This window comes from Hypanus sabinus, chromosome 4 (assembly GCF_030144855.1).
Source record: "Hypanus sabinus isolate sHypSab1 chromosome 4, sHypSab1.hap1, whole genome shotgun sequence".
NCBI classification, from domain to species: Eukaryota; Metazoa; Chordata; class Chondrichthyes; order Myliobatiformes; family Dasyatidae; genus Hypanus; species Hypanus sabinus.
In genome coordinates this window covers 188,276,424-188,301,544 of record NC_082709.1, presented here as the reverse complement: position 1 = coordinate 188,301,544, position 25,121 = coordinate 188,276,424, and the positions used below count along the sequence as shown (strand labels likewise).

At 47.3% G+C, this 25,121-nt stretch overlaps 1 protein-coding gene across 2 annotated transcripts in view; it reads right to left on the bottom strand.

Moving 5' to 3' along the window:
* Positions 1-2,709: 2,709 nt before the first annotated feature.
* trappc10 (trafficking protein particle complex subunit 10) overlaps positions 2,710-25,121 on the bottom strand; it is a 98,593-nt gene continuing 76,181 nt past the window's right edge. For both annotated transcript variants that reach the window (XM_059969020.1, XM_059969021.1), the window contains 7 exons: positions 22,555-22,793; positions 17,832-17,932; positions 16,109-16,235; positions 11,858-12,025; positions 11,265-11,442; positions 6,439-6,633; positions 2,710-3,754 (listed from right to left, as the gene is read on the bottom strand). In XM_059969020.1, the coding sequence (XP_059825003.1) occupies positions 3,510-3,754; positions 6,439-6,633; positions 11,265-11,442; positions 11,858-12,025; positions 16,109-16,235; positions 17,832-17,932; positions 22,555-22,793 (1,253 nt within the window). In that variant the 3' untranslated portion in view covers positions 2,710-3,509. The remainder of the gene's footprint in view (positions 3,755-6,438; positions 6,634-11,264; positions 11,443-11,857; positions 12,026-16,108; positions 16,236-17,831; positions 17,933-22,554; positions 22,794-25,121) is intronic.

The following is a 25,121-nucleotide window of genomic DNA, read 5'->3' as shown; positions in this document are numbered from 1 at the left end:
ATATGATTAGGAGTAGTCAGCATGGCTTTGTGAAAGGCAGGTCGTGCTTTACAAGCCTGATTGAATTTTTTGAGGATGTGACTAAACACATTGATGAAGGAAGAGCAGTAGATGTAGTGTATATGGATTTCAGCAAGGCATTTAATAAGGTCCCCCATGCAAGGCTTATTGAGAAAGTAAGGAGGCATGGGATCCAAGGAGAAGTTGCTTTGTGAATCCAGAACTGGCTTGCCCACAGAAGGCAAAGAGTGGTTGTAGACGGGTCATATTCTGCATGGAGGTCGGTCACCAGTGGAGTGCCTCAGGGATCTGTTCTGGGACCCTTACTCTGTGATTTTTATAAATGACCTGGATGAGGAAGTGGAGGGATGGGTTAGTAAATTTGCTGATGACACAAAGGTTGGAGGTGTTGTGGATATTGTGGAGGGCTGTCAGAGGTTACAGTGGGACATTGATAGGATGCAAAACGGGTTGAGAATTGGCAGATGGAGTTCAACACAGATAAGTGTGAGGTGGTTCATTTTGGTCGGTCAAATAAGATAGCAGTATATAGTATTAATGGTAAGACTCTTTGGCAGTGTGGAGGATCAGAGGGATCTTGGGGTCTGAGTCCATAGGATACACAAAACTGCTGTGCAGGTTGACTCTGTGGTTAAGAAGGTGTATGGTGTATTGGCCTTCATCAATCGTGGAACTGAATTTAGGAGCCAAAAGGTAATGTTGCAGCTATATACGACTCTGTTCAGACCCCATTTGGAGAACTGTGCTCAGTTCTGGTTGCCTCACTACAGGAAGAATGTGGAAACCATAGAAAGGGTGCAGAGATTTACAAGGATGTTGCCCAGGATTGGGGAGTATGCCTCATGAGAATAGGTTGAGTGAACTCGGCTTTTTTTCCTTGGAGCGATGGAGGATGAGAGGTGACCTGATAGAGGTGTATAAGATGATGAGAGGCATTGATCGTGTGGATAGTCAGAAGCTTTTTCCCAGGGTAGAATGGGCTAACACGAGAAGGCACAGTTTTAAGGTGCTTGGAAGTATGTACAGAGGAGATATCAGGGGTAAGTTTTTTTTCCACGCAGAGTGGTGAATGCGTGGAATGGGCCGCCAGTGACGTTGATGGAGGCAGATACGTTAGGGTCTTTTAAGAGACAGATATGGAGCTCAGAAAAATAGAGGGCTATGGGTAACCCTAGGTAATTTCTCAGGTAGGGACATGTTTGGCACATCTTTGTGGGCCGAAGGGTCTGTATTGTGCTGTAGGTTTTCTATGTTAACATTGCATTTGCTTTCCTCACCACAGACTCAACCTGCAAATTAACTTTTAAAGGATCCTACACAAGGACTTCTAAATCCCTTTGCACCTCAGTTTTTTTTAGTATTTTCTCTCCACTTAGATAACCCTTTCATTCCTTCTACCAAAGTGTATGACCATTCACTTCTTGACATTTTATTCTATCTGCCACTGTCTTGCCCATTCTCCTAATCTGTCTAAGTCCTTCTGTAGCCTTTCTACTTCTGTAAAATACCTGCCTCTCCACGTCCTCATATGGTCTGCAAACATTTCAGCAAAGCCTATGGAACATCTCTAGTCACCAGCTGCCACCCAGAAAAGGCTCCCTTTATTCCCACTCTTTGCCTCCTGCCAATCAGCCACTGCTTTATCCATACTTGAAATCTTTCCTGTAATACCTCAGGCTCGTGGTTTGTTTCGTGGCCTCATGTGAGACACCTTGTCAAAGGCCTTCTGAAAGTCCAAGTACACATCAACCAGCTTGTTATTTCTTCTAAGAATTCCAAGTTTTGTCAGGCAAGATTTTCCCTTGAGGAAAGCATGCTGACTACAGCCAATTTTATCAAGTGCCTCCAAGTGCCCTGAGACCTCATCCTTAATAATAATCGACTCCCAACTAAAGTAAGACTAACCAATCTATGGTTTCCTTTTTTCTGGTGCTCTCCCTTCTTGAAGGGGGGAGTGACATCTGCAGTTTCCCAGTTTTCCAGAACCATTCCAGAATCTAGTGATTCTTGAAAGATCATTACTAATGCCTCCACAATCTCTTCAGCTACATCTTTCAGAACCCTGGGGTGTAGCCCACCAGGCCCAGTGGACTTTTCTACCTTGAAACCTTTCTGTTGCCCAAGAACCTTCTCTCACACACTTATGCCCCGACAGCTGGAACTTCCACCATACTGGTGCAAAATACTTATTCAGTTTGTTGGCCATTTTTTTAGTCCTTCGTTACTACCTCTCCAGCATCATTTTGCAGTGATATGATGTCTGCTTTTGCTTCTCTTTTACACTTCATATATCTGAAGAAACTTCCACTTTAAGTATACCTGTTTGCTTGCCCACCACAGCCATCTGTGGCAATGAATTCATAGACTGATTAAACCTGAAACATTGACTGTTTACTCCTCTCCATCGATGCTGCCCGACCTGCTGAGTTGCTGTGGCATTTTGTGTGTATTCCAGGTTTGCAGCAATGGCAGAATCCTGTGCGTGCCTCGTCTGGACTTCCTCTGTAAATGTCACACTCTATTCCTGTTTACTGGCTTCACGTATTCAGCTCTGGGATCATCGTTCTGGAGAACGTGCAGACAAAAACCTTTCACAGTATCTCAGTATATGTGACAAAATTACCAATTCAACCAGTAACTCTCGCACTGTTACAGAACAGCAGGTCAAAGAAAGACACGACACTGTGGTCAGGTTTTCAGCATATTGATATAATATTCACAGTTCACTGAGCAAACATCATCAGACCTGTGATTAAGGAGGAAATATACAGGGGTCGATACTCTGAAGATCACACGGTGCGGTGCACTGACTACACTCTCAGTGAGTTGACAAACCACGTGCGTCGCTGCATCGCACTCTCGGACTGACGGGAAGGGGGGCAGTAGAGTGGAAGCTTCGCAGCAACTTGGCCAGCACATCTCGGCAACCAAACAGCCTCAGGTCCTACCACCCAATTTTATATTACTTTTCATAGACTTATATTTATATAATTAAATGTGGCTGATAAATTAGAATATGGTAAATAAATTAAAGTTAAGCTAGTTAAACCGACCAAACCCTGTTCACTGTTTGAATCCAAGGGATCAAGAAGAGGGAGAAGAGCCTCGCTGTGGCCAGGTGGAAGGTACAGCTTGCGGGATCTCAGAGAAGGAAGGGCATCATGCAAGGACACTGCACAAGTCTGGAGTGCGAGGCCGTGCCCAATCTGGGTGGATGCAAAGCTGAGTGTCTCCAGGTTTGGGCTGGGTTGGAATGGGGAGAGTTACACCACAGATCATCAATTTCTGTGTACTGAAATTCAATCACAAATATCTTGCTGTGACGTTTACAAAGACCAAATAGAATTACAACCCAGTACCGCTCCCAATATACAGACAGATTTACAGACCCAGGGGGCTGCTCACACCAGCAGTAATGCCAGCGATCACAACCGCTGTCACGGTGACTACACCCCAGGAAAACCAAGGCGCTGTGGAAACCCTCTGCATCATGTGACGTTCACCTCCAGCATGTGGTCATCCTGGCAGGGGAGGACAAGGATCTGGCAGCAGGTGCTGGCATTAAAGACCTGCCCGGTGCAGAAGGGAAGAAGGCGAGGCATCGGCAGCCCCCGGTGCTCACCACTGCCCGAGGAGTGGGTGCTGCCTCGACTGCGCAGGCTGCTGCTCTCCGCCTGTTCATCTATGTTCTTGTCCAAGGACAAAGTGTCATTCTCCATCCAGCTGTCAGCAGCTGCAATCCAGAAAACAAAATGGCTTCACCATCAGCACGGCACTGAGTTACTATGACATCTACACCGATACCGTACCCCGGTGTTATAGAGCGAGAGACCCATCCCCACCGGTACAGTACCCCGTTGTTATACAGCGATAGACCCGTCCCCACCGGTACCGTACCCCGGTGTTACACAGTGACAGACCCGTCCCCACCGGTACCGTACCCCGGTGTTATACAGTGACAGACCCGTCCCCACCGGTACAGTACCCCGTTGTTATACAGCGACAGACCGGTCCCCACCGGTACCGTACCCCGGTGTTATACAGTGACAGACCCGTCCCCACCGGTACCGTACCCCGGTGTTATACAGTGACAGACCTGTCCCCACTGGTACCGTACCCCGGTGTTACACAGTGACAGACCCATCCCCACCGGTACTGTATCCCGGTGTTATACAGTGACAGACCCGTCCCCACCGGTACTGTATCCCGGTGTTACACAGTGACAGACCCATCCCCACCAGTACCATACCCTGGTGTTACACAGTGACAGACCCGTCCCCACTGGTACTGTATCCCGGTGTTACACAGTGACAGACCCGTCCCCACCGGTACTGTATCCTGGCTTTTATGTGTGATTTAGCTACTAAACTCAGCAGAACCATTTTTACTGAGAGGAGAAGGGGTAAAGTTGAGTTTTTTGCACCTTATAAGTAGTCACTTTGGGCAGCATGGGGTTCATTTGCCATGGCTGCCATGTCATCTGGGAGAAGGAAAACTCTGATCTCAAACCTCTGCTTCCTGGCTGCTACACCCACTCACGGGGAAGGCTTCGGGAGTAAACCCAGAAGGAAAAATTTGGAACTGGATTCCCTAGGGAGTGCCACAAAGCTGACGAGCAACTCCGGTGATGCCGCTGGTGCCAAACTGATTCGATCTCCGCTGTTGCTTTGGATAGAGAGGAGAAGCCTGCTATATGGGAATATCCCCACATCATACGGCCCTGACACAGTATCCATGGTTGATCACATGACTATCATGGTTGATAGGCATAATGGAGCTCTCTCAACTGTCGGCACCTCCCCTCAATCAGTATACCACTGCCACAGGACTAAATACCTTCCCCACTCTACGACACTGGGCCCAGAATCTCCCACTTACCCATCGATCTGCCCTTCCCCACTCTCTGACACTGGGCCTGGGATCTCCCACTTACCCATCGATCTGCCCTTCCCCACTCTCTGACACTGGGCCTAGAATCTCCCACTTACCCATCGATCTGCCCTTCCCCATTCTCTGATACTGGGCCTGGGATCTCCCACTTACCCATCGATCTGCCCTTCCCCATTCTCTGATACTGGGCCTGGGATCTCCCACTTACCCATCGATCTGCCCTTCCCCATTCTCTGATACTGGGCCTGGGATCTCCCACTTACCCATCGATCTGCCCTTCCCCACTCTACGACACTGGGCCCAGAATCTCCCACTTACCCATCGATCTGCCCTTCCCCACTCTCTGACACTGGGCCTGGGATCTCCCACTTACCCATCGATCTGCCCTTCCCCACTCTCTGACACTGGGCCTAGAATCTCCCACTTACCCATCGATCTGCCCTTCCCCACTCTCTGACACTGGGCCTGGGATCTCCCACTTACCCATCGATCTGCCCTTCCCCACTCTCTGACACTGGGCCTAGAATCTCCCACTTACCCATCGATCTGCCCTTCCCCACTCTCTGACACTGGGCCTGGGATCTCCCACTTACCCATCGATCTGCCCTTCCCTACTCTCTGACACTGGGCCTGGGATCTCCCACTTACCTATCGATCTGCCCTTCCCCACTCTCTGACACTGGGCCTAGAATCTCCCACTTACCCATCGATCTGCCCTTCCCCACTCTCTGACACTGGGCCTAGAATCTCCCACTTACCCATCGATCTGCCCTTCCCCACTCTCTGACACTGGGCCTAGAATCTCCCACTTACCCATCGATCTGCCCTTTCCCACTCTCTGACACTGGGCCTGGGATCTCCCACTTACCCATCGATCTGCCCTTCCCCACTCTCTGACACTGGGCCTGGGATCTCCCACTTACCCATCGATCTGCCCTTCCCCACTCTCTGATACTGGGCCTGGGATCTCCCACTTACCCATCGATCTGCCCTTCCCCACTCTCTGACTCTGGGCCTGGGATCTCCCACTTACCCATCGATCTGCCCTTCCCCATTCTCTGGTACTGGGCCTGGGATCTCCCACTTACCCATCGATCTGCCCTTCCCCACTCTCTGACACTGGGCCTGGGATCTCCCACTTACCCATCGATCTGCCCTTCCCCACTCTCTGACACTGGGCCTGGGATCTCCACTTACCCATCGATCTGCCCTTCCCCATTCTCTGATACTGGGCCTGGGATCTCCCACTTACCCATCGATCTGCCCTTCCCCATTCTCTGATACTGGGCCTGGGATCTCCCACTTACCCATCGATCTGCCCTTCCCCATTCTCTGATACTGGGCCTGGGATCTCCCACTTACCCATCGATCTGCTCTTCCCCATTCTCTGATACTGGGCCTGGGATCTCCCACTTACCCATCGATCTGCCCTTCCCCATTCTCTGATACTGGGCCTGGGATCTCCCACTTACCCATCGATCTGCCCTTCCCCATTCTCTGATACTGGGCCTGGGATCTCCCACTTACCTGCATCGACCTGCCCTGTAGGACAGGCCTGGAAAGGAAGATATTTGAAGAGTTTGATGTCGGGAAATGGCAGGAACCCGGCGAACAGGGGCATCACCTCCATGTGGACTTTGTGAGTGGCGCGGGCGGCCACCGGCATGGTAATGACCCCAGAGCTCTTGCCACACACGGCCCAGTTACTGCTGTTGTCAACAACTGCAAGGAAAGGACAAAGTGGTGAAAGAAGAAAACTGGATCCTCAACACAACTTCAACCAAGTACATCAATGAAGACAAGGCAGTGGATGTGGCCTACATGGACTTGGGGAGGTTGGTCAAGAAGACTCAGTCACTTGCCATTCAAGATGAGGTAGGAAACCAGATTAGACATTGGCTTCATGCGAGTGATAGCAGACACCTGCCTCTCTGACTGGAGGCTTGTGTACCATAGGGATTGGTGCTGGGTCTGTTGTAGTTTGTCGTGTATATCAGTGATCTGATAAACTGTACCATTGAAAACCTACAGCACAATACAAGGCCTGCGGCCCACAATGCTGTGCCGAACATGTACTGTACTTAGTTTACAAATTACCTTGGGTTAACCATAGCCCTCTTAATTTTCTAAGCTCCAAGTACCTATCCAGGAGTCTCTTAAAAGACCCTATCGTATCCACTTTCACCACCGTTGCTGGCAGCCCATTCCACGCACTCACTACTCTCTGCATCAAAACTTACCCCTGACATCTCCTCTGTACCTACTTCCAAGCACCTTAAAACTGTGCCCTCTCAGGCTAGCCATTTCAGCCCTGGGAAAAAGCCTCTGACTATCCACACGATCAATGCCTCTCATCATCTTATACACCTCTATCAGTTCACCTCTCATCTTCTGTCACTCCAAGGAGAAAAGGCCAAGTTCACTCAACCTATTCTCATAAGGCATGTTCCCAAATCCAGGCAATGTCCTTGTAAATATCCTCTGCACCCTTTCTATAGTTTCCACATCCTTCCTGTAGTGAGGCGACCAGAACTGAGCACAGTACTCCAAGTGGGGTCTGACCAGGGTCTGTTATAGCTGTAGCATTACCTCTCTGCTCTTAAACTCAATCCCACGATTGATGAAGGCCAATGCACAGTATGCCTTCTTAACCAGGGAGTCAACCTGCGCAGCAGCTTTGAGTGTCCTACAGACTCAGACCCCAAGATCCCTCTGATCCTCCACACTGCCAAGAGTCTTGCCATTAATATGCTATATTCTGTCATCATACTTGACCTACTAAATTGAATCACCTCACACTTATCTGTGTTGAACTCCATCTGCCACTTCTCAGCCCAGTTTTGCATCCTATCAATGTCTCGCTGTAACCTCTGACAGCCCTCCACACTATCCACAACACCCCCAACCTTTATGTCATCAGCAAATCTTCTAACCCATCCCTCCACTTCCTCATCCAGGTCATTTATAAAAATCACGAAGAGAAAGAGTTCCAGAACAGATCCCTGAGGCACACCACTGGTGACCGATCTCCATGTAGAATATGACAAGCAAGGTCCCCTTGGATCCCATGCCTTCTTACTTTCTCAATAAGTGTTGCATGGGGTACCTTATCAAATGCCTTGCTGAAATCCATATACACTACATCTACTGCTCTACTTTCATCAACGTGTTTAATCACATCCTCAGAAAATTCCATCAGGCTCATAAGGCATGACATGCCTTTGACAAAGCCATGCTGAGTATTCCTGATCATATTATACCTCTCCAAATGTTCATAAATCCTGCCTCTCAGGATCTTCTCCATCAACTTACCAACCACTGAGGTAAGACTCACTGGTCTATAATTTCTTGGGCTATCTCTACTCCCTTTCTTGAATAAGGGAACAACATCCGCAACCCTCCTATCCTCCGGAACCTCTCCCGTCCCCATTGATGATGCAAAGATCATCGCCAGAGGCTCAGCAATCTCCCCCCTCACCTCCCACAGTAGCCTGGGCTACATCTCATCCAGTCCCGGTGACTTATACAACTTGATGCTTTCCAAAAGCTCCAGCACATCCTCTTTCGTAATATCTACATGCTCAAGCTTTTCAATCCTCTGGTCAAATTTGTGGATGCTTGTGGGTGCATTGGACAGTGAGGAAGATGTTCCAAGCTTGCAGCGGGATCTGGCCCAGCTGAAAGAATGGGCTGAAAATGGCGGATGGAATTTAATGCAGACAGGTGTGAGGTGTTGCACTTTGGTCCGACCAACCAGGGGAGGTCTTACACAGTGAATGGTAGGGCACTGAGGAGTGTGGTAGGACAAAGGGACCTGGGAATACTGGTCCATAATTCATTGAAATTGGCATCACAGGTAGATACGGTTGTAAAGAGAGCTTTTGGCACATTGGTTTTCATATATTGAGTACAGGAGGTGGGATGTTAAATTGAAATTGTATAAAACATTGCTGAAGCCTGATTTGGAGTATTGTGTGCAGTTTTGGTCACCTACCTACAGGAAAGATGTCAATAAGGTTGAAAGAGCGCAGAGAAATTTTGCAAGGATGTTCCCTGGTCAGGAAAACCTGAATTATAAGGTTAGGACTGTATTCCTTATAACACAGAAGACAGGGGAGATTGATAGAGGTATATAAAATTATGAGGGAACAGGATAAATGCAAACAAGCTTTTTCCACTGAAATTGGGTGAGACTAGGATTACAGGTCATGAGATAAGGGTAAAAGGTGAAATGTTTAAGGGGAACATGAGGGGGAACTTCACTCAGAGGGTGGTGAGAGTGTGGAACAAGCTGCCAGTGCAAGTAGTGCATCATTTGATTAATCACAACATTTAAGAGAAGTTTGAATAGATACGTGGGTGGGAGGGCTTATGGTCCATGTGTGGGTGGATGGGACTAGCCAGATGCATGGCTAGACATGGACTAGATGGGCTGAAAAGCCTTTCTCTGTTCTATGACTCCAGAATCTAACAGTACTAACACTTTGTTTTACTCGTCACCAAACTCAGGACTCTGGGAGACATCATCTCTGCCCTCACACTCATCTCCACAGCATCCTCTAGACAGTAAAGACACTTATGTCAGACTAATATTTATTGACTTCATCTCCACTTTCAATATTGTAATACCATGCATAACCAAACTCAGGACCCTGGAAGTCAATACATGATCCTTGACTTCCTGTCCAACAGACCACAATCAGTAAGGATAGGCAGTAACACCACCACCACAATTATTCTAAACAATGGGCTCCACAAGGTTATATCCCCAGGCCCCTACTCTACTTCTTGTATATTCATGAGAGTGACCAGATTCTCCTCTATCTACACATTTCTAGATGATACGCTGTAGTGGGGTGTCGGAGATGAGTCTGAGTACAGGGACAGGATAGAGAACTTAGTGACATAGTATCGTGACAACAACCTTTCCCTCAATGTCAACAAAATGAAAGAGCTGCTCATTGACTTCAGAAAAGGAGGGGTCATACTCCTGCTCCTGTCTACATCAACGGTGTTTAGGTTCGGAGAGTTGTCAGCTTCCGGTTTCTAAGAGTGAACATCACCAACAGCCTCACCTGGTCCAAACACATTGATGTCACAGCTGAGAAAATTCACCAACACTTCTACTTCCTCAGTAAGCTAGAGAAATTCAGCATGTCCCCATCGACTCTTGCACCATTCTGTCCAGATCAGGAATTCTCGATCTTTTCTATGCCAAAGACCACGACATTAACCAAGGGTCCATGGACCCCAGGTGGGGAATGCTTGGTCTAGATGTGCCCTGGTTTATCATGGCCGCATGGAACTGCAGACAGCTGTGGTCCCACATCAAGGAAACCAGCCTCCCTTCCACAGACTGTCTGCACCTGCTGCTGCCTCAATAACACAGCTGGCATAATCAAAGTCAAGTTTATTGTCATTTCGACCATACACTGCCAGTACAGTACACAATAAAAACGAAACAACGTTCCTCCAGGACCCTGGCGCTACATGAAACAACACAAAACTACAGTAGACTATGTGAGACAGCACAAGGCAAAACAACATAAAAACTGCACTAGACTACAGACCTGCACAGGACTGCATAAATTGCACAAAACAGTGCAGGGCAGTACAATAATTAATAAACAAGACAACAGACACAGTAGAGTCTCACCCACCACAGACATTCTCTCTTCTCCCATCAGGCAGAAGATACAAAAGCCTGAAAGCACCAAGCATCAGGGTCAAAGACAGCTTCTACACTGCTATCTTAGGAATTCTGCACGGCCCTTCTGTATGATAAAGATGAACTCTTGACCTCACATTCTACCTCACCGTGATCCTAAACCTTATTGTTGGCCTATATTGCATTTTCTCTATAACTGTAACACCTTATAGGTTAACCCACTTGAAAGGGTTAACGTATGAAGAGTGTGTGATAGCTCTGGGCCTGTACTTGCAGGAATTTAGAAGAATGAGGGGAAAACTCACTGAAACCTATCAAATATTGAAAGACTGAGACAGGAGTCTCCTAGACAGTGGAGAAGATGTTTCCTGTAGTGGGGGGTCTAGGACCAGTGGGCACAGCCTCAGAATAGAGAGATGTCCATTCAGAACAGAGATGAGGAGGAATTTCTTTAGCCTGAGGGAGGTGAATCTGTGGAATCCATTGTCACGGACACTGTGGAAGCCAAGTCATTGGTTACACTTAAAGCAGAGATTAATGGGTTCTTGATTAGTCGAGGTATCAAAGGTTACGAGATGAAGGCAGGAGAATGGGGTTTTGGGGGTAACAACTCAGCTGAGACACGATGGGCCAGATGGCCTAGTTCTTCTCCTGGTCTAAGTGGAAGTCCTGTGATGAGGCTTACCTTCATACATCAGCCTGGTGGTACAGTAGCCATCGGACTCAGAGAAAGCCTCATCTCTGTCCCCTTCAGTGAGGTCGGAGAGCCGGACGATCGATACCTCCAGACTGCACAGTGTCCCCATCTTACACATGTCCAACCCCAGAGGGGGTGAGATATCCACCTTCACATTGTACAGGGTCTGAGGCAGAGCATAGCCAGTTAGTGCAGTAGGGACGGGAGGGGGGAAGGGTGAGACAAGAGGGTGGGAGAGAGGAGGGAGAGGGGAGGGGAGGGGAAGAAGGACAGGGAGAGGGACTGCTGAGGGGCAGGAACGAGGAGTGAAGGTAGAGGGTGATGGGGAACAGGATGATTTGATGTAGTGTGTAGATGGAGAGACAGGGGTGGTCCTTGTGCTTTGAGGTAGCATTAGTAGGACAAATAGCCCAGTGAGGAAGGTGACGGGTACCCAACGGTGGAGTGAGTGAGAGTCTCTCTCTCTCTCTCTCTCTCTCTCTCTCTATCCTCAGAGTGAGTGACCCAGCAATGAGTGCCACCCTCAGGAAGTGTGTACCCCTTCCCCACCCTGACCGATTCCGGACAGCACAGATACTTACGCAGAAATTGTCCAGCCGGAACTCGTAGGTGTAGGGTTTCATCGAGTCATGTTGCTGCCCATCCAGGGGGCTGAAGTTCACACTGAACTGGGAGGACAGGCTGGGTCCCAGCTCCTCGCCCCAGTGCAGCTCCCAGAGGAAGAACGTGGCCTGTCTGCTGTACACGTGCTGGGGGGAGGGGAATCGCAGGAATGGGTGAAGGTCAGGTTAAAGTTCAAAGTAAATTGATTATCAAAGAACATATACAACCCTGAGTGTGTATATGTGTGGGCACTCACAGTAAATAGAAAAAACACATTAGAATCAAGAAAAAATGAACACAAGTTGGACAAAGAGTCAGAGTGCAGAAGATAACAAACTGTGCAAATGCAAAAGAAATAAAGCATAATAATAAATAAATAAACAATAAATATCGAGAACACGATATGAAGAGTCCTTGAAAGTGAGTCCAGTGGTTGTGGGGACAGTTCAGTGTTGGGGTGAGTGAAGTTATCCCCTCTGGTTCAAGATCCTGTGACTGAGGGGTAATAACTGTTCCTGAACCCGGTGGTGAGAGTCCTGAGGCTCCTGTAGCTTCCTGATGACAGCACGACCTGGGTAATGGAGGTCCATGATGATGGATGCAGTTTTCCTGCGACAACACTCTGTGTGGGTGTGCTCAATGGTGGGGAGGGCTTTACCTGTGATGGACAGAGCCATGTCCACTACTTTCTGCAGGCTTTTCCATTCAAGGTACGGAATAGACCAGCAGCACCCTCCCCCCACTGCACCACAGACCCTATAGACACAATTCTACACTCAATCTGCCCCTTGGCATCCCCCCCATCATATCCCCCCATCCCAGCCTGCATGAAGCCCACCCATGGCCCAGTGAAAGTGCCTCACAACCCTCCAGTCATAAAAACAGTAGGTAAGTAAGCCCTTCTGCCCATCTAACCCATGTCGAACTATTAATCTGCCTCATCCCATTGATCCACACCTGGACCATAGCCCTCCTACCCCACCTACTAAACCTCTGGCACCTTCTCCAAAGCCTCACCATGCTTCCCATAGTGGGGTGACCAGAGCTGTGTGTAAGTCTCCAGAATGGCCTATCCAGAGTTTTATAAAACTGCAACACAACTTCCTGACTTTTCAACTCAGTGCCTATTAAAGGCAAATAAAGGCAATTGTGCCATATGACCTTAACTGCATGCTACCTCTCAACATTTGACTATTCCAGGTGCAACACTTCACTATTGGCCAGGTTAAATTTCTCTGCCCGTATCTGCAACTGATTGCTGTGTTCTTTTCCAGTCTTCCAGTCTTTGCCAATCTTCATATCATCTTCAAATTTCTAACCCACCCATCTACATTTTCATCCAGGTCATTTACATACATTACAAACAGAGGTCCCGGTACAGATCCCTGCAGAACACCACTTATCACAGACTTGCAGCTAGAATAGGTCTCTTCGACCACCACCCTCCATCTTCTAAGGGCAAACCAGACAGCCAATTCACCATGGATTCCATGCATCTTAATCTTCCGGATGAACCTCCTCTTAAACGTTGCAATCAACCACTTCCACTAGCAGCTCATTCCACATTCATACCACCCTGAGTGAAGAAGTTCCCCATCACATTACACCATAAGACATAGGAGCAGAATTAGGCCATTTGGCCCATTGACTCTGCTCTGCCATTCCAGCATGGCTGATCTATTATCTCTCTCAATCCAGTTCTCCTACATTCTCCCTGTAACCTATGTTGCCCTGACTTATCAAGAACCTATCAACCTCCGATTTAAATATACTCAATGACTTGGCCTCCACAGCTGTCTGTGGCAATGAATGCCACAGAGTCATTACCTTCTGAGTGAAGTTGTTCCCTCTCGTGTTCCCCTTAAATATTCCACCTTTCTCCTTTAATCCTTGACCTCAAATTCTAGTCCCACCCAACCTCAGTGGAAAAAGCCTGCTTGTATTTACCCTATCTATACACCTTGTCATTTTGTATACCTGTGAGGAAATGTCCCCTGGTCCCAGTCCGATCCCCCTCCCTGACACAGTGAAAAGACAAATATGCAGGGTTAACTAGCCATTGGCTTACTTTGTCACATTTACTGAGATACAGTGGATAAACTTTGTATGCAATTGATGTGGATCACTTTGCACAATTACATCCAAGATTCAGGATTGTTTAATGTACAGGAGAATGGAATCATTGTTACTTCAGATCCAATGCAACACAAAAAATACACAATAAAGCAGTAAGTACAATAAATACAATAAATAAATTAATAGATAGATAGATAGATAGATAAATAAATAAATAGATAAGCTGACTTATGCACATAGATTGATTGTATGTCCATAAAGTGACGCTAGGCACAGGAGTGTCTGTACATAAGGTGACTGACAGGAAATGATAAAGTAGTGGTGGTTGGGGGTGTGGAAGGGTGGGTTAGTGGGTGGAGGTGTTGATCAGCCTTACTGCTTGGGGAAAGTAACTGTCTGGAGTCTGGTGGTCCTGGTGTGGATGCTATGTAGCCTCCTCCCTGATGGGAGTGGGACAAACAGTCCATGAGCAGGTAGGTGTGATCCTTAATGACATTACTGGTCATTTTCCAGCACCTTTCTGTGTAACTGTCCTTGACCAGAAGCAGGATCAGGTTTAATATCACTGTGAAGTTTGTTGATGACAGGCAGGTCAGTGCTGGCGATGAATTATAGACAGTTCTGACAACCCGTTGTACAGCATTCCTGAACAGTACAGTACACTTCCCACACCAGGCACTGATGCAGCTTGTCACAAATTTCACAATCTATAATCTATAACCTCATTCTAATTCTATCCCATTGTTACAACAAGATGGGTCTTGACCTCACAATCTACCAAAATATGACCTTGCACCTAATTGTCTGCCTGCACTGCACTTTCTCTGCAATTACAACAGTTTATTCTGCATTTGGTTATTTTCCCCACAGAAACCTCGAGGCACTGTTGTACTGAAATGCTCTGTATGGATGGACTGTACTCACCCCACTTGGAGTATTGTGAGCAGTTTTGGGTTCCTTATCTAAGAAATGATGTGCTGGCTTGTAGAGGGTCCAGAGGAAATTCACGAGAATGAAAGGGTGGGGGGGGGGGGGTCCAGGACCAGAGGGCATAACCTCAGAATAGAGTGTCCCCTCAGAACAGACATGAGGTGGAATTTCTTCAGCCAGAGGATGATGAATCTGTTGGATTCACTGCCTCAGATGGCTGTGGAAGCCAAGTCATTGTGTGAATTTAAAGCAGAGCTTGATAGGTTCTTGATTAGTTGCGGTGTCGAAGGAGAAGACAGGAGAATGGGATTGAGAGGGATAGTAAATCAGTCATGATGGAATGGTGGAGCAGGTTCAATGGGCTGAATGGTCTAATTCTGCTCCTGTGTCTCGTGGTCTTGTGTCAGTAATAAGCTAGACGGCCAATTTCTGACCCGCAAACACAAAACTCACGGTCAGTCCATTTCAGGTCAGCGGTGTGGATATGGTCACTGGGTAGAGTTACCAGCTGAAGAACTCTGTTGAGTGTACCAGAAGGATACACTCAGATTGGGGTATGACACAGTGGGGTTATCACAGTGTCACTGCCTCGTTGGTGAGTCCAATGGTAGGGAGCTGCGTGGCCTCGGTCGTTGTGTGGACCAGGCCCTCGTGCCGCAGAGCTGCCTGTCGCGTGGCAGGATGACCATCCGGCTTGGTCGGAGACTGCCCCCTCCCGTTGGTGATGCCCTCCAGTGCTTGATCGATGGAAGACAAACTGGACTGCGTCTGGCCGGCTGTGGCTGAACTGGCTCATGATGAGGAACTGATGCATAATTTTTCTAGCAGAAACATGGCTCCAGGTCATCTACGCACCATCAATCTCAACACTTGTACCACATGTAATTATGAAACCAGAAAAACGGACAGTCACAAAAAAAAGCCCGTCTGCTACGTGCCGTGTACGACTTTCGGTTTCGCACCTCGGCCATGGAGGAAATCTGTTTTGTTTGGCTGTGTTCACGACATTTAAACATGAGCTTGACAATTATACTTGAACTTGATATCATTCCTCATGGGGAGTGAGTGGGAGAGGTTGGCATTGTCCGCTAACCGAGAAGGAGACCACCAGGAATGGGTGATCTTGGAGCAGAGCGTGGGAGATGCCCACCCCATAGGACACGTGATCAAAGCTAGTCAGTGATGGGCACAGGCACTCACACTCTCCCTCTCTCCCTCCTTACCTGCTGCTTGGAGGAGTTGAGGGATACAAAGTCCAGGCGCGAGCTGTTGGCCAGGTCCACCAACTGAGGATCAAACAACTGGAAACCCACCTCAGACAGGTTGTGAACACACACCTGTAGATACTTCCTGTGAGGGGGAGGGGATGGGGAGGAAGGAGGGGGGAGGAGGACAGAAGAAGCGGGTGAAGAGGGAAGGGGGAGGGAGAGTTTAAGAGAAAATAGTTCAGTGCACAGAACAGCACCTACAAGGGACACAACAGGAACAGCAATCCATCATCGACATGAAAGTCAGCAGGGACAATGTGGGCCAAAGGGCCTGGTCCCTGTTCTGTGACACTCGCCAATCAGGATAAAGATGAGCTTCATCTGTCACATGCACTGTGAAATGTGCACTGTACATCAAAGATCACCACAGTCTGAAGATACACTGGGGCAGCCCGCACGCTTCACCGTGCTTCCAGCACCAACATAGCATGGCCACAGCTCACTAGCCCTAATTTGTACATCTTGGGAATGTGGGAGGAAACTGTAGCATCTGGAGGAAAGCCATGAACAGAGTGAATTGTACCATGTACAAGTTGTGAGTGAGGAGGTTGAGGATTTGACGTTATTGTCACTGATTTCTGTGAGTGAGGAGGTTGAGGATTTGATGTTATTGTCACTGTTTTCTGTAAGTGAGGAGGTTGAGGATTTGATGTTATTGTAGCTGATTTCTGTGAGTGAGGAGGTTGAGGATTTGAGGTTATTGTAGCTGATTTCTGAGTGAGGAGGTTGAGGATTTGATGTTATTGTCGCTGCTTTCTGTGAGTGAGGAGGTTGAGGATTTGATGTTATTGTAGCTGATTTCTGTGAGTGAGGAGGTTGAGGATTTGATGTTATTGTAGCTGATTTCTGTGAGTGAGGAGGTTGAGGATTTGATGTTATTGTAGCTGATTTCTGTGAGTGAGGAGGTTGAGGATTTGATGTTATTGTAGCTGATTTCTGTGAGTGAGGAGGTTGAGGATTTGATGTTATTGTAGCTGATTTCTGTGAGTGAGGAGGTTGAGGATTTGATGTTATTGTCACTGTTTTCTGTGAGTGAGGTTGAGGATTTGATGTTATTGTAGCTGATTTCTGTGAGTGAGGAGGTTGAGGATTTGATGTTATTGTCACTGTTTTCTGTGAGTGAGGAGGTTGAGGATTTGATGTTATTGTAGCTGATTTCTGTGAGTGAGGAGGTTGAGGATTTGATGTTATTGTAGCTGATTTCTGTGAGTGAGGAGGTTGAGGATTTAATGTTATTGTCACTGTTTTCTGTGAGTGAGGAGGTTGAGGATTTGATGTTATTGTAGCTGATTTCTGTGAGTGAGGAGGTTGAGGATTTGATGTTATTGTCCCTGTTTTCTGTGAGTGAGGAGGTTGAGGGTTTGATGTTATTGCCACTGTTTTTTTCTCTGCAATTGGGGCATGGGGGCATCTGTGGTGTGCGAGTTTTGTTTCTTTGTGCTGCGGGGGGGGGGAGGGGTAGGAAGTTAATGTCTTTTCTTTCATCAATACCCATGGTTTTTCTGTATTTCACTGCCACCTGGAGAAGACAGATATCAGAGTTGTATTGTTAATGCATACTTTGACAATAAAATGAACCTTTGCACATTTGAAAAAGACAAACACTCAATGTGGAAGGTTGTGATCTTGGGTCAGTATTCCAATGAGAAGTAGAGAAAAGAGAGAGAAGCAATGTTACCTTCGTCCCGTCGACAGAAGCGAGTGGCTAGCACTGAAAGGTATGTTGAAGGTCAGAGCGATCAGCGTCGAGTAAATGGACCAGGGGCAGTCTATTGAAATCTGGAATCAAAACACACAAAGAACAAAAGAGGTTATCCATGTGCTCACCGTCCACTGCCTCCAACTAAGTCCAGTGAAGGAAGACGAGGCACCCACCTCTCTCAAAGAGACACTGCCTACGGACTGCACTCAGAGTCCCAGGGTGGAGTACTATCGTGTGTGTGTGTGTGTGTGTGTGTGTGTGGGGGGGGGGGGTTGTGTGTGTGGGGGGGGGGTTGTGTGTGTGTGTGTGTGGTTGTGTGTGTGTGTCTCTCTCTCTCTCTCTCTTATGGGATGAGGTAAGGGAATAAGGCGGTGATAACCTGTGATCAAGGGTACGTCCAATGCGTGATTACCATAAGATCAAAATAGATAGGGACAGAATTAGGTCATTCAGCCCATCATGTCTGCTCTGCCATTCCGTCATGACTGACTTATCATCACTCTCTACCCCATTCTCCAGCCTTCTCCCCGTGACCTCTGTCATCCTTACCCATCACGACAATATCAACCTCTGCTTTAAATATGCCAAATAATTTGGCCTCCACAGCCATCTGTTGCAATAAATTCCACAGATTCAGCACACTCTGGCTAAGAAAACTCTTCCTCATCTCTGTTCTAAAGGGATGTCCTTCTATTCTGAAGCTGTTCCTTTTGGTCTAAATGACTCACATTCCATTTTATCCTTGCTTTCTTTTGGTATAGCTGAGATTATCGCTTCCTTTCAGCTGGGTGGCATTTGTGCCTTTTTTAGAGCCCAGTTCAGTGTGTTCAGTGTGAACAGTTCACTGTTCAGTTAAACAGTGTGAGTTTAACTCATTTTTAAAGAACAGTATCTCACTGTTTTGCTCTCTTTTCACCATACCTATTTATTTTTTATATTTCCTATTGTAAATTGTAGTATTTTTTCCTAAGGATTTTGAGGAGATTTTGAATGTCACCAGACTCTCACAAACACCACCGGGATGGGGTGGGGGGGGGGGGGGAGTGGAAAAAGCTGCAGAAAATTGTCAACTCAGCCAGCTCACTGGGCACCAGCCTCTCAGTATCGAGAGCATCTCCCAAAGGCGATGCCTCAGAAAGGCAGCATCCATCATTAAGGACCCTCATCACCCAGGACATGTCCTCTTCTCACTGATAACATCAGGGAGGAGGTACAGGAGCCTGAAGACACACACTCAGTGATTTAGGAACAGCTTCTACCCCTCTGCTTTCTGATTTCTGAATGGACAATGAACACATAATCACCACCTCACTATTTTTATTTCTCTCTCTTTTTCCACTACTTACTTTAATTTATTCTATATATACTTCTGATTGCAACCTATAGTATGTTACTACATATTGCTGCTGCAAAAAACACATTTCATGATGCATGCCGGTGATATTAAACCTAATTCTGATGCAGCATGGACACCTGGACTAACAGACTCAGAAACCATTTCTTTCCAAGGCAGTGAGGCTGATCAACACCTCCCACCACCACTACTTTATCATTTAGAATTCTCTGGACTCTGGGCAGGTCCTGGCGGATTGGAAGATGGTAAATGTCACACCACTGTTCAAAAAAGGATGCCGGCAAAAGGCAGGTAACTCTAGGCTAGTTAGTTTAATATCTGTAGCTGGGGAAAAAGCTTGAAGCGATCATTAAAAAAGAATTAGCTAAGTATCTGGAAAGAAATTAATCCATCGAGCAGATGCAGCATGGATTCAGCAAAGGCAGGTCCTGTTTCACAAACTTACTGGAGTTCCTTGAGGATATAACGAGTGCAGCGGGCAGAGGGGAACAGATGAACAGATTTACTTGGATTTCCAGAAGGTGTTTGATAAGGTGTCACATAAAAGACTTATCCATAAGATAAGGATGCATAGAGTTGGGGTGATGTATCAGCATGGATAGAGGATTGGTTAACTGATAGAAAGCAGAGAGTTGGGATACTTGGGTGTTACTCTGGTTGGCAGTCAGTGGTGAGCGGTGTGTCACAGGGGTCAGTGCTGGGCCTGCAACTATTCATGATATACATTAACGATCTGAAAGAGGGACCGAGTGTACTGTATCTAAATTTGCTGATGATGCTAAACTGAGTGAAAAAGCAAATTGTGTAGAAGATATGGAGAGTCTGCAGAGAGATACAGATAGGTTAAGTGAGTGGGCAAGGGTCTGGCAGATGGAGTACAATGTTGGTAAATGGGAGGTCATCCACTTTGGAAAGCAAAACAGAAGATCAGATTATGATTTAAATGGCAGAAAATTGCAGCATGCTGCTGTGCAGAGGGACTTGTGAGTGGTTGTGCATGAATCACAAAAGGTTCAAGAAAGCTATCAAGAAGGCAAATGGAATGTTGGCCTTCATTGCTGGAGGGATTGAATTTAAGAGGAGGGAGGTTACACTGCAACTGTACAGGGTACTGGTGAGGCCGCACCTGGAGTACTGTGTGCAGTTCTGGTCTCCATACTTGAGGAAGGATATACTGGCTTTGGAGGTGGTGTAGAGGAGGTTCACCAAGTTGATTCCAGAGATGATCGGGTTAGACTATGAGGAGAGATTGAGTGGCCTGGGATTGTACTTGCTGGAATTCAGAAGGATGAGAGGAGATCTTATAGAAAGATATAAAATTATGAAAGGGATAGATAGAGAGGTAGGAAAGTTGTTTCCACTGGTAGGTGAGACTAGAACTAGGGGATATAGCTTCAAGATTCAGGGGAGTAAGTTTAGGACAGAGATGAGGAGGAACTGCTTTTCCCAGAGATTGGTGAATCTGTGGAATTCTCTGCCCAATGAAGAGGTGGAGGCTACCTCAGTAAATATGTTTAAGACATGGTTGAATAGATTTTTGCATTGTAGGGGAATTAAGAGTTAAAGGGAAAAGGCAGGTAGGTGGAAATGTGTCCCTGGCCAGATCACCCATGATCTTATTGATGGCCTAACTCCTGTGCCTATTTCTTAAGTTGCTGTCAGTCATCTTATGTACACACACTCCTGTGTCCTAGCGTTACTTTGTGGACATACAATCAGGCTATGTACATAAGCTATCTTCTGTATTTATATTTATTGTGTTTCTATTATTACTGTGTTCTTTATCTGATTGTGTTTTTTGATCTGCATTAGATCTGGAGTAACAATTACTTTGTTCTCATTTACATTTCTGTAGTGGAAATGACATTAAACAGTGTTGAATGTTGGAATTCCATTTAAAGAGTAATATTAGCAAAGCAAACTGAGTTGTCAGAATATCTCCTGATGGAGCAGTTGTTGATGAAGTTAATCACCTTTGGAGAGAAGCAGTTTGGTGTTCAGTTGTTCCCCTCATTAAACCTCACAGTGAAATCTGCACATTCATGGTCCAATATTTCACCAAACTCCCCGTCTTTATACAAGTTACAGTTTATCATCTCCAATAGCAATAAGATTATTCAAGCCACTCTAGTATTTAAAGAAAGCATCGTGTTCTGGTCTGGGAGGTAATATAAATAGGATCATTATAAAGGATGCACAGGGACTGGTTTAATTTATTTAAATTAACCACTAAAGATTCCAAGGCACATCAACAGCTTTATCTCTTTAGGAGTTTGAGGAGAATTGGTATGTCACCAAACACACTTGCAAATTTCTGCAGCAGTACCCTGGAGAGCATTCTAACTGGTTGCATCACTGTCTGGTGTGGAGGAGCCACAGCAAAGGATCAGAAAATGTTGCAGAAAGTTGTAAACTCTGCCAGCTCCATCGTGGGCACCAGCCTCACCTGCATCCATCTTCAAAACACAATGCCTTAAAAAGTCAGTATCCATCATCACCGATCTCCATCACCCAGGACACGCCCTCTTCTCATTGCTACCATCAGGGAGGAGGCACAGGAGTCTGAAGACATACACTCAACATTTCAAGAATATTTCTTATTGTAACTGAGCATTTTGTGCATGTTGTTCCAAATTTCCAGTGCCTGCAGTCTCTTGTGTGTCCATTAAAAGACTTTTAGACAGGTGCATGGACAGGAAAGGTTTAGAGCAGGTATTCACAACTTTTCTTTTGCCATGGACCAAAACCATTAAGCAAGAGATCCGTGGACCCCAGGTTGAGAACCCCTGGTTTAGAGTGGCATGGGCCAAACTGGAAGGCAAATGGGAGCAGCTGAGATGGGAATCTTCAGAATTAGGTTTAATATCACTGGCATCGGTCCTGAAATTTATTGTTATGCAATAGCAGTACAGTGCAATTCATAATAATAAAAACACAAATTATAAGATATATATAAATTAAATAAGTAATGCAAAATGAGAAGAAATAGTGAGGTAGTGTTCATGGGTTCACTGTTCATTTGGAAATTTGATGGTGGAGGGGCAAAAGCTCTTCCTGAAATGTTGAGTTTGTGCCTTCAGGCTCCTGTACCTCCTGTAATGAAAAGACCGCATGTCCTGGGTGGTGAGGATCCTTAACGATGGATGTCACATTGCTGAGGCATCGCCTTTGGAAGATGTCCTTGAGGCTGGGGAAGCTCGTGCCCATGGCGACCTTAGTGACGGATGCTGCTGGACTGGTTGGGCCAAAGGTACTGTTTCTGTGTAATGTGACTCTATTAGCAACACCGCACACACGTTACTCATACTAGTCTCCAACCCCCACCATCACACCGTCTCACCATACCTTCTGGTCAATGGAGGTCATGCAAGGAGCTTCTGGCTTGCTTTTCTCGGGGCCTTTGTGGGTGGCCTTCAAGTCAGCGCTGGGTCTCTCTGCATCCGGGGGTGTAGGCAGCGTGGGTGGCATGTGGCAGATAACATGGAGGTCGAACTCGATGATGTGATAGGCAGGAGCCAAGGGCAGAGGAATGCTGCTGATCTTCCCAGACGACTGGACAGACAACGGAGCCTCAGAGAGCTTATCTGTTTAAAAAAAAGTGTTGTAAGTACATTTTGTAAAGAGAAGAGCTTGCAGTTAAATACAAAGTAGAGCTCCTGTGGTTAGTCCATGGTGTTATAGCACCAGCTGTAATATCAGGCTTCAATTCCAGCCGCTGTTGGGAGGGAGTTTGTACATTCTCCCTGAGACTGTCAGATTGCTCTGGGTGCTTCGCTTTCCTCCCCAAACCTACGTACAAGTTAGGATTAGTGAGTCATGGACAGGCTCCATTGGCCACACTTGTGTGCTGCCCCCAGTTCACCCTCAGACCGTGCTGGTTGTAGACACTAATGCTGATTATAATCAAGCTCATCTTGATCTTTATCTCCTAGGGCAGGGACAGCACTGTGACATATAAAGCTCATTTTGAAACATAGAAAACCTACAGCACAATACAGGCCCTTTGGCCCACAAAGTTGTGCCGAACATGTCCCTACCTTAGAAATTACCTAGGTTTACCCCACAGCCCTCTATTTTTCCAAGCTCCATGTACCTATCCAGGAGCCCCTTAAAAGACCCTATCGTATCCACCTCCAACACTGTCGCCAGCAGCCCATTCCACACACTCACCACTCTCTGCGTAAAAAACTTACCCCTGACATCTCCTCTGTACCTACTTCCAAGCACCTTAAAACTATGCTCTCTCAGGCTAGCCATTTCAGCCCTGGGAAAAGCCTCTGACTATCCACACCATCAATGTCTCTCATCACTTTATACACTGATCTTTATCTCCTTGGGCAGGGGCAGGGCAGCACTACAAGTAGAATGTACTCTAGTGTAGAAGAGTGACCTTTTTTTTGAGGTTGGTGGACACACAGTAGCTGACTTCTGATTACACCATCCAGGGTGTGGGAGTATCTTCACAGGGAGGCAAGTACAACAGCTATCGACCATAAGCCACAGGAACAGTTACTTCCCCGCCCAATCTGTCGGACCCGAGGCAGTCGCAGCAGACTGACAGAGCAAAGGCACAAAGGCCTGGACTTTAGCAAGCAACAGGAAGCTGTTCACTGACCAGGGTGACCCACACCCTACCCACACTGTCTGTTTCAGCATCAGCAACGGAGCCAGCATCATTAGCCTTCTGCAGCATTCCCCACCCACGTTCACCTCCCAAAATCTGGGGCCCATCTGGCGAGGATGTTGGCAGATCCTTGCTGGAACACCTTACAAAGATTGGTCTGGAGAGGGTGCTGGTGGAGATAATCACGCTCTACCCACCCAGTCTATGGTTAAGCTCCCTCTACACTGTCCCATCACACACTCCCGGGGCAGGGACAGTCAGATACAGAGTGAAGCTCCCTCTACACTGTCCCATCACACACTCCCGGGGCAGGGACAGTCAGATACAGAGTGAAGCTCCCTCTACACTGTCCCATCACACACTCCCAGGGCAGGGACAGTCCGATACAGAGTGAAGCTCCCTCGACACTGTCCCATCACACACTCCCAGGACAGGGACAGTCAGATACAGAGTGAAGCTCCCTCGACACTGTCCCATCACACATTCCCAGGGCAGGGACAGTCCGATACAGAGTGAAGCCCCCTCGACACTGTCCCATCACACACTCCCAGGCAGGGACAGTTAGATACAGAGTGAAGCTCCCTCCACACTGTCCCATCACACACTCCCGGGGCAGGGACAGTTAGACACAGAGTGAAGCTCCCTCTACACTGTCCCATCACACACTCCCAGGGCAGGAACAGTCAGATACAGAGTGAAGCTCCCTCTACACTGTCCCATCACACACTCCCAGGACAGGGACAGTCAGATACAGAGTGAAGCTCCCTCTACACTGTCCCATCACACACTCCCAGGGCAGGGACAGTCCGATACAGAGTGAAGCCCCCTCGACACTGTCCCATCACACACTCCCAGGGCAGGGACAGTTAGATACAGTGAAGCTCTCTCGACACTGTCCCATCACACACTCCCAGGCAGGGACAGTTAGATACAGAGTGAAGCTCCCTCCACACTGTCCCATCACACACTCCCGGGGCAGGGACAGTTAGACACAGAGTGAAGCTCCCTCTACACTGTCCCATCACACACTCCCAGGGCAGGAACAGTCAGATACAGAGTGAAGCTCCCTCTACACTGTCCCATCACACACTCCCAGGACAGGGACAGTCAGATACAGAGTGAAGCTCCCTCTACACTGTCCCATCACACACTCCCAGGACACGGACAGTCAGATACAGAGTGAAGCTCCCTCTACACTCTCCCATCACACACTCCCAGGACAGGGACAGTCAGATACAGAGTGAAGCTCCCTCTACACTGTCCCATCACACACTCCCAGGACACGGAC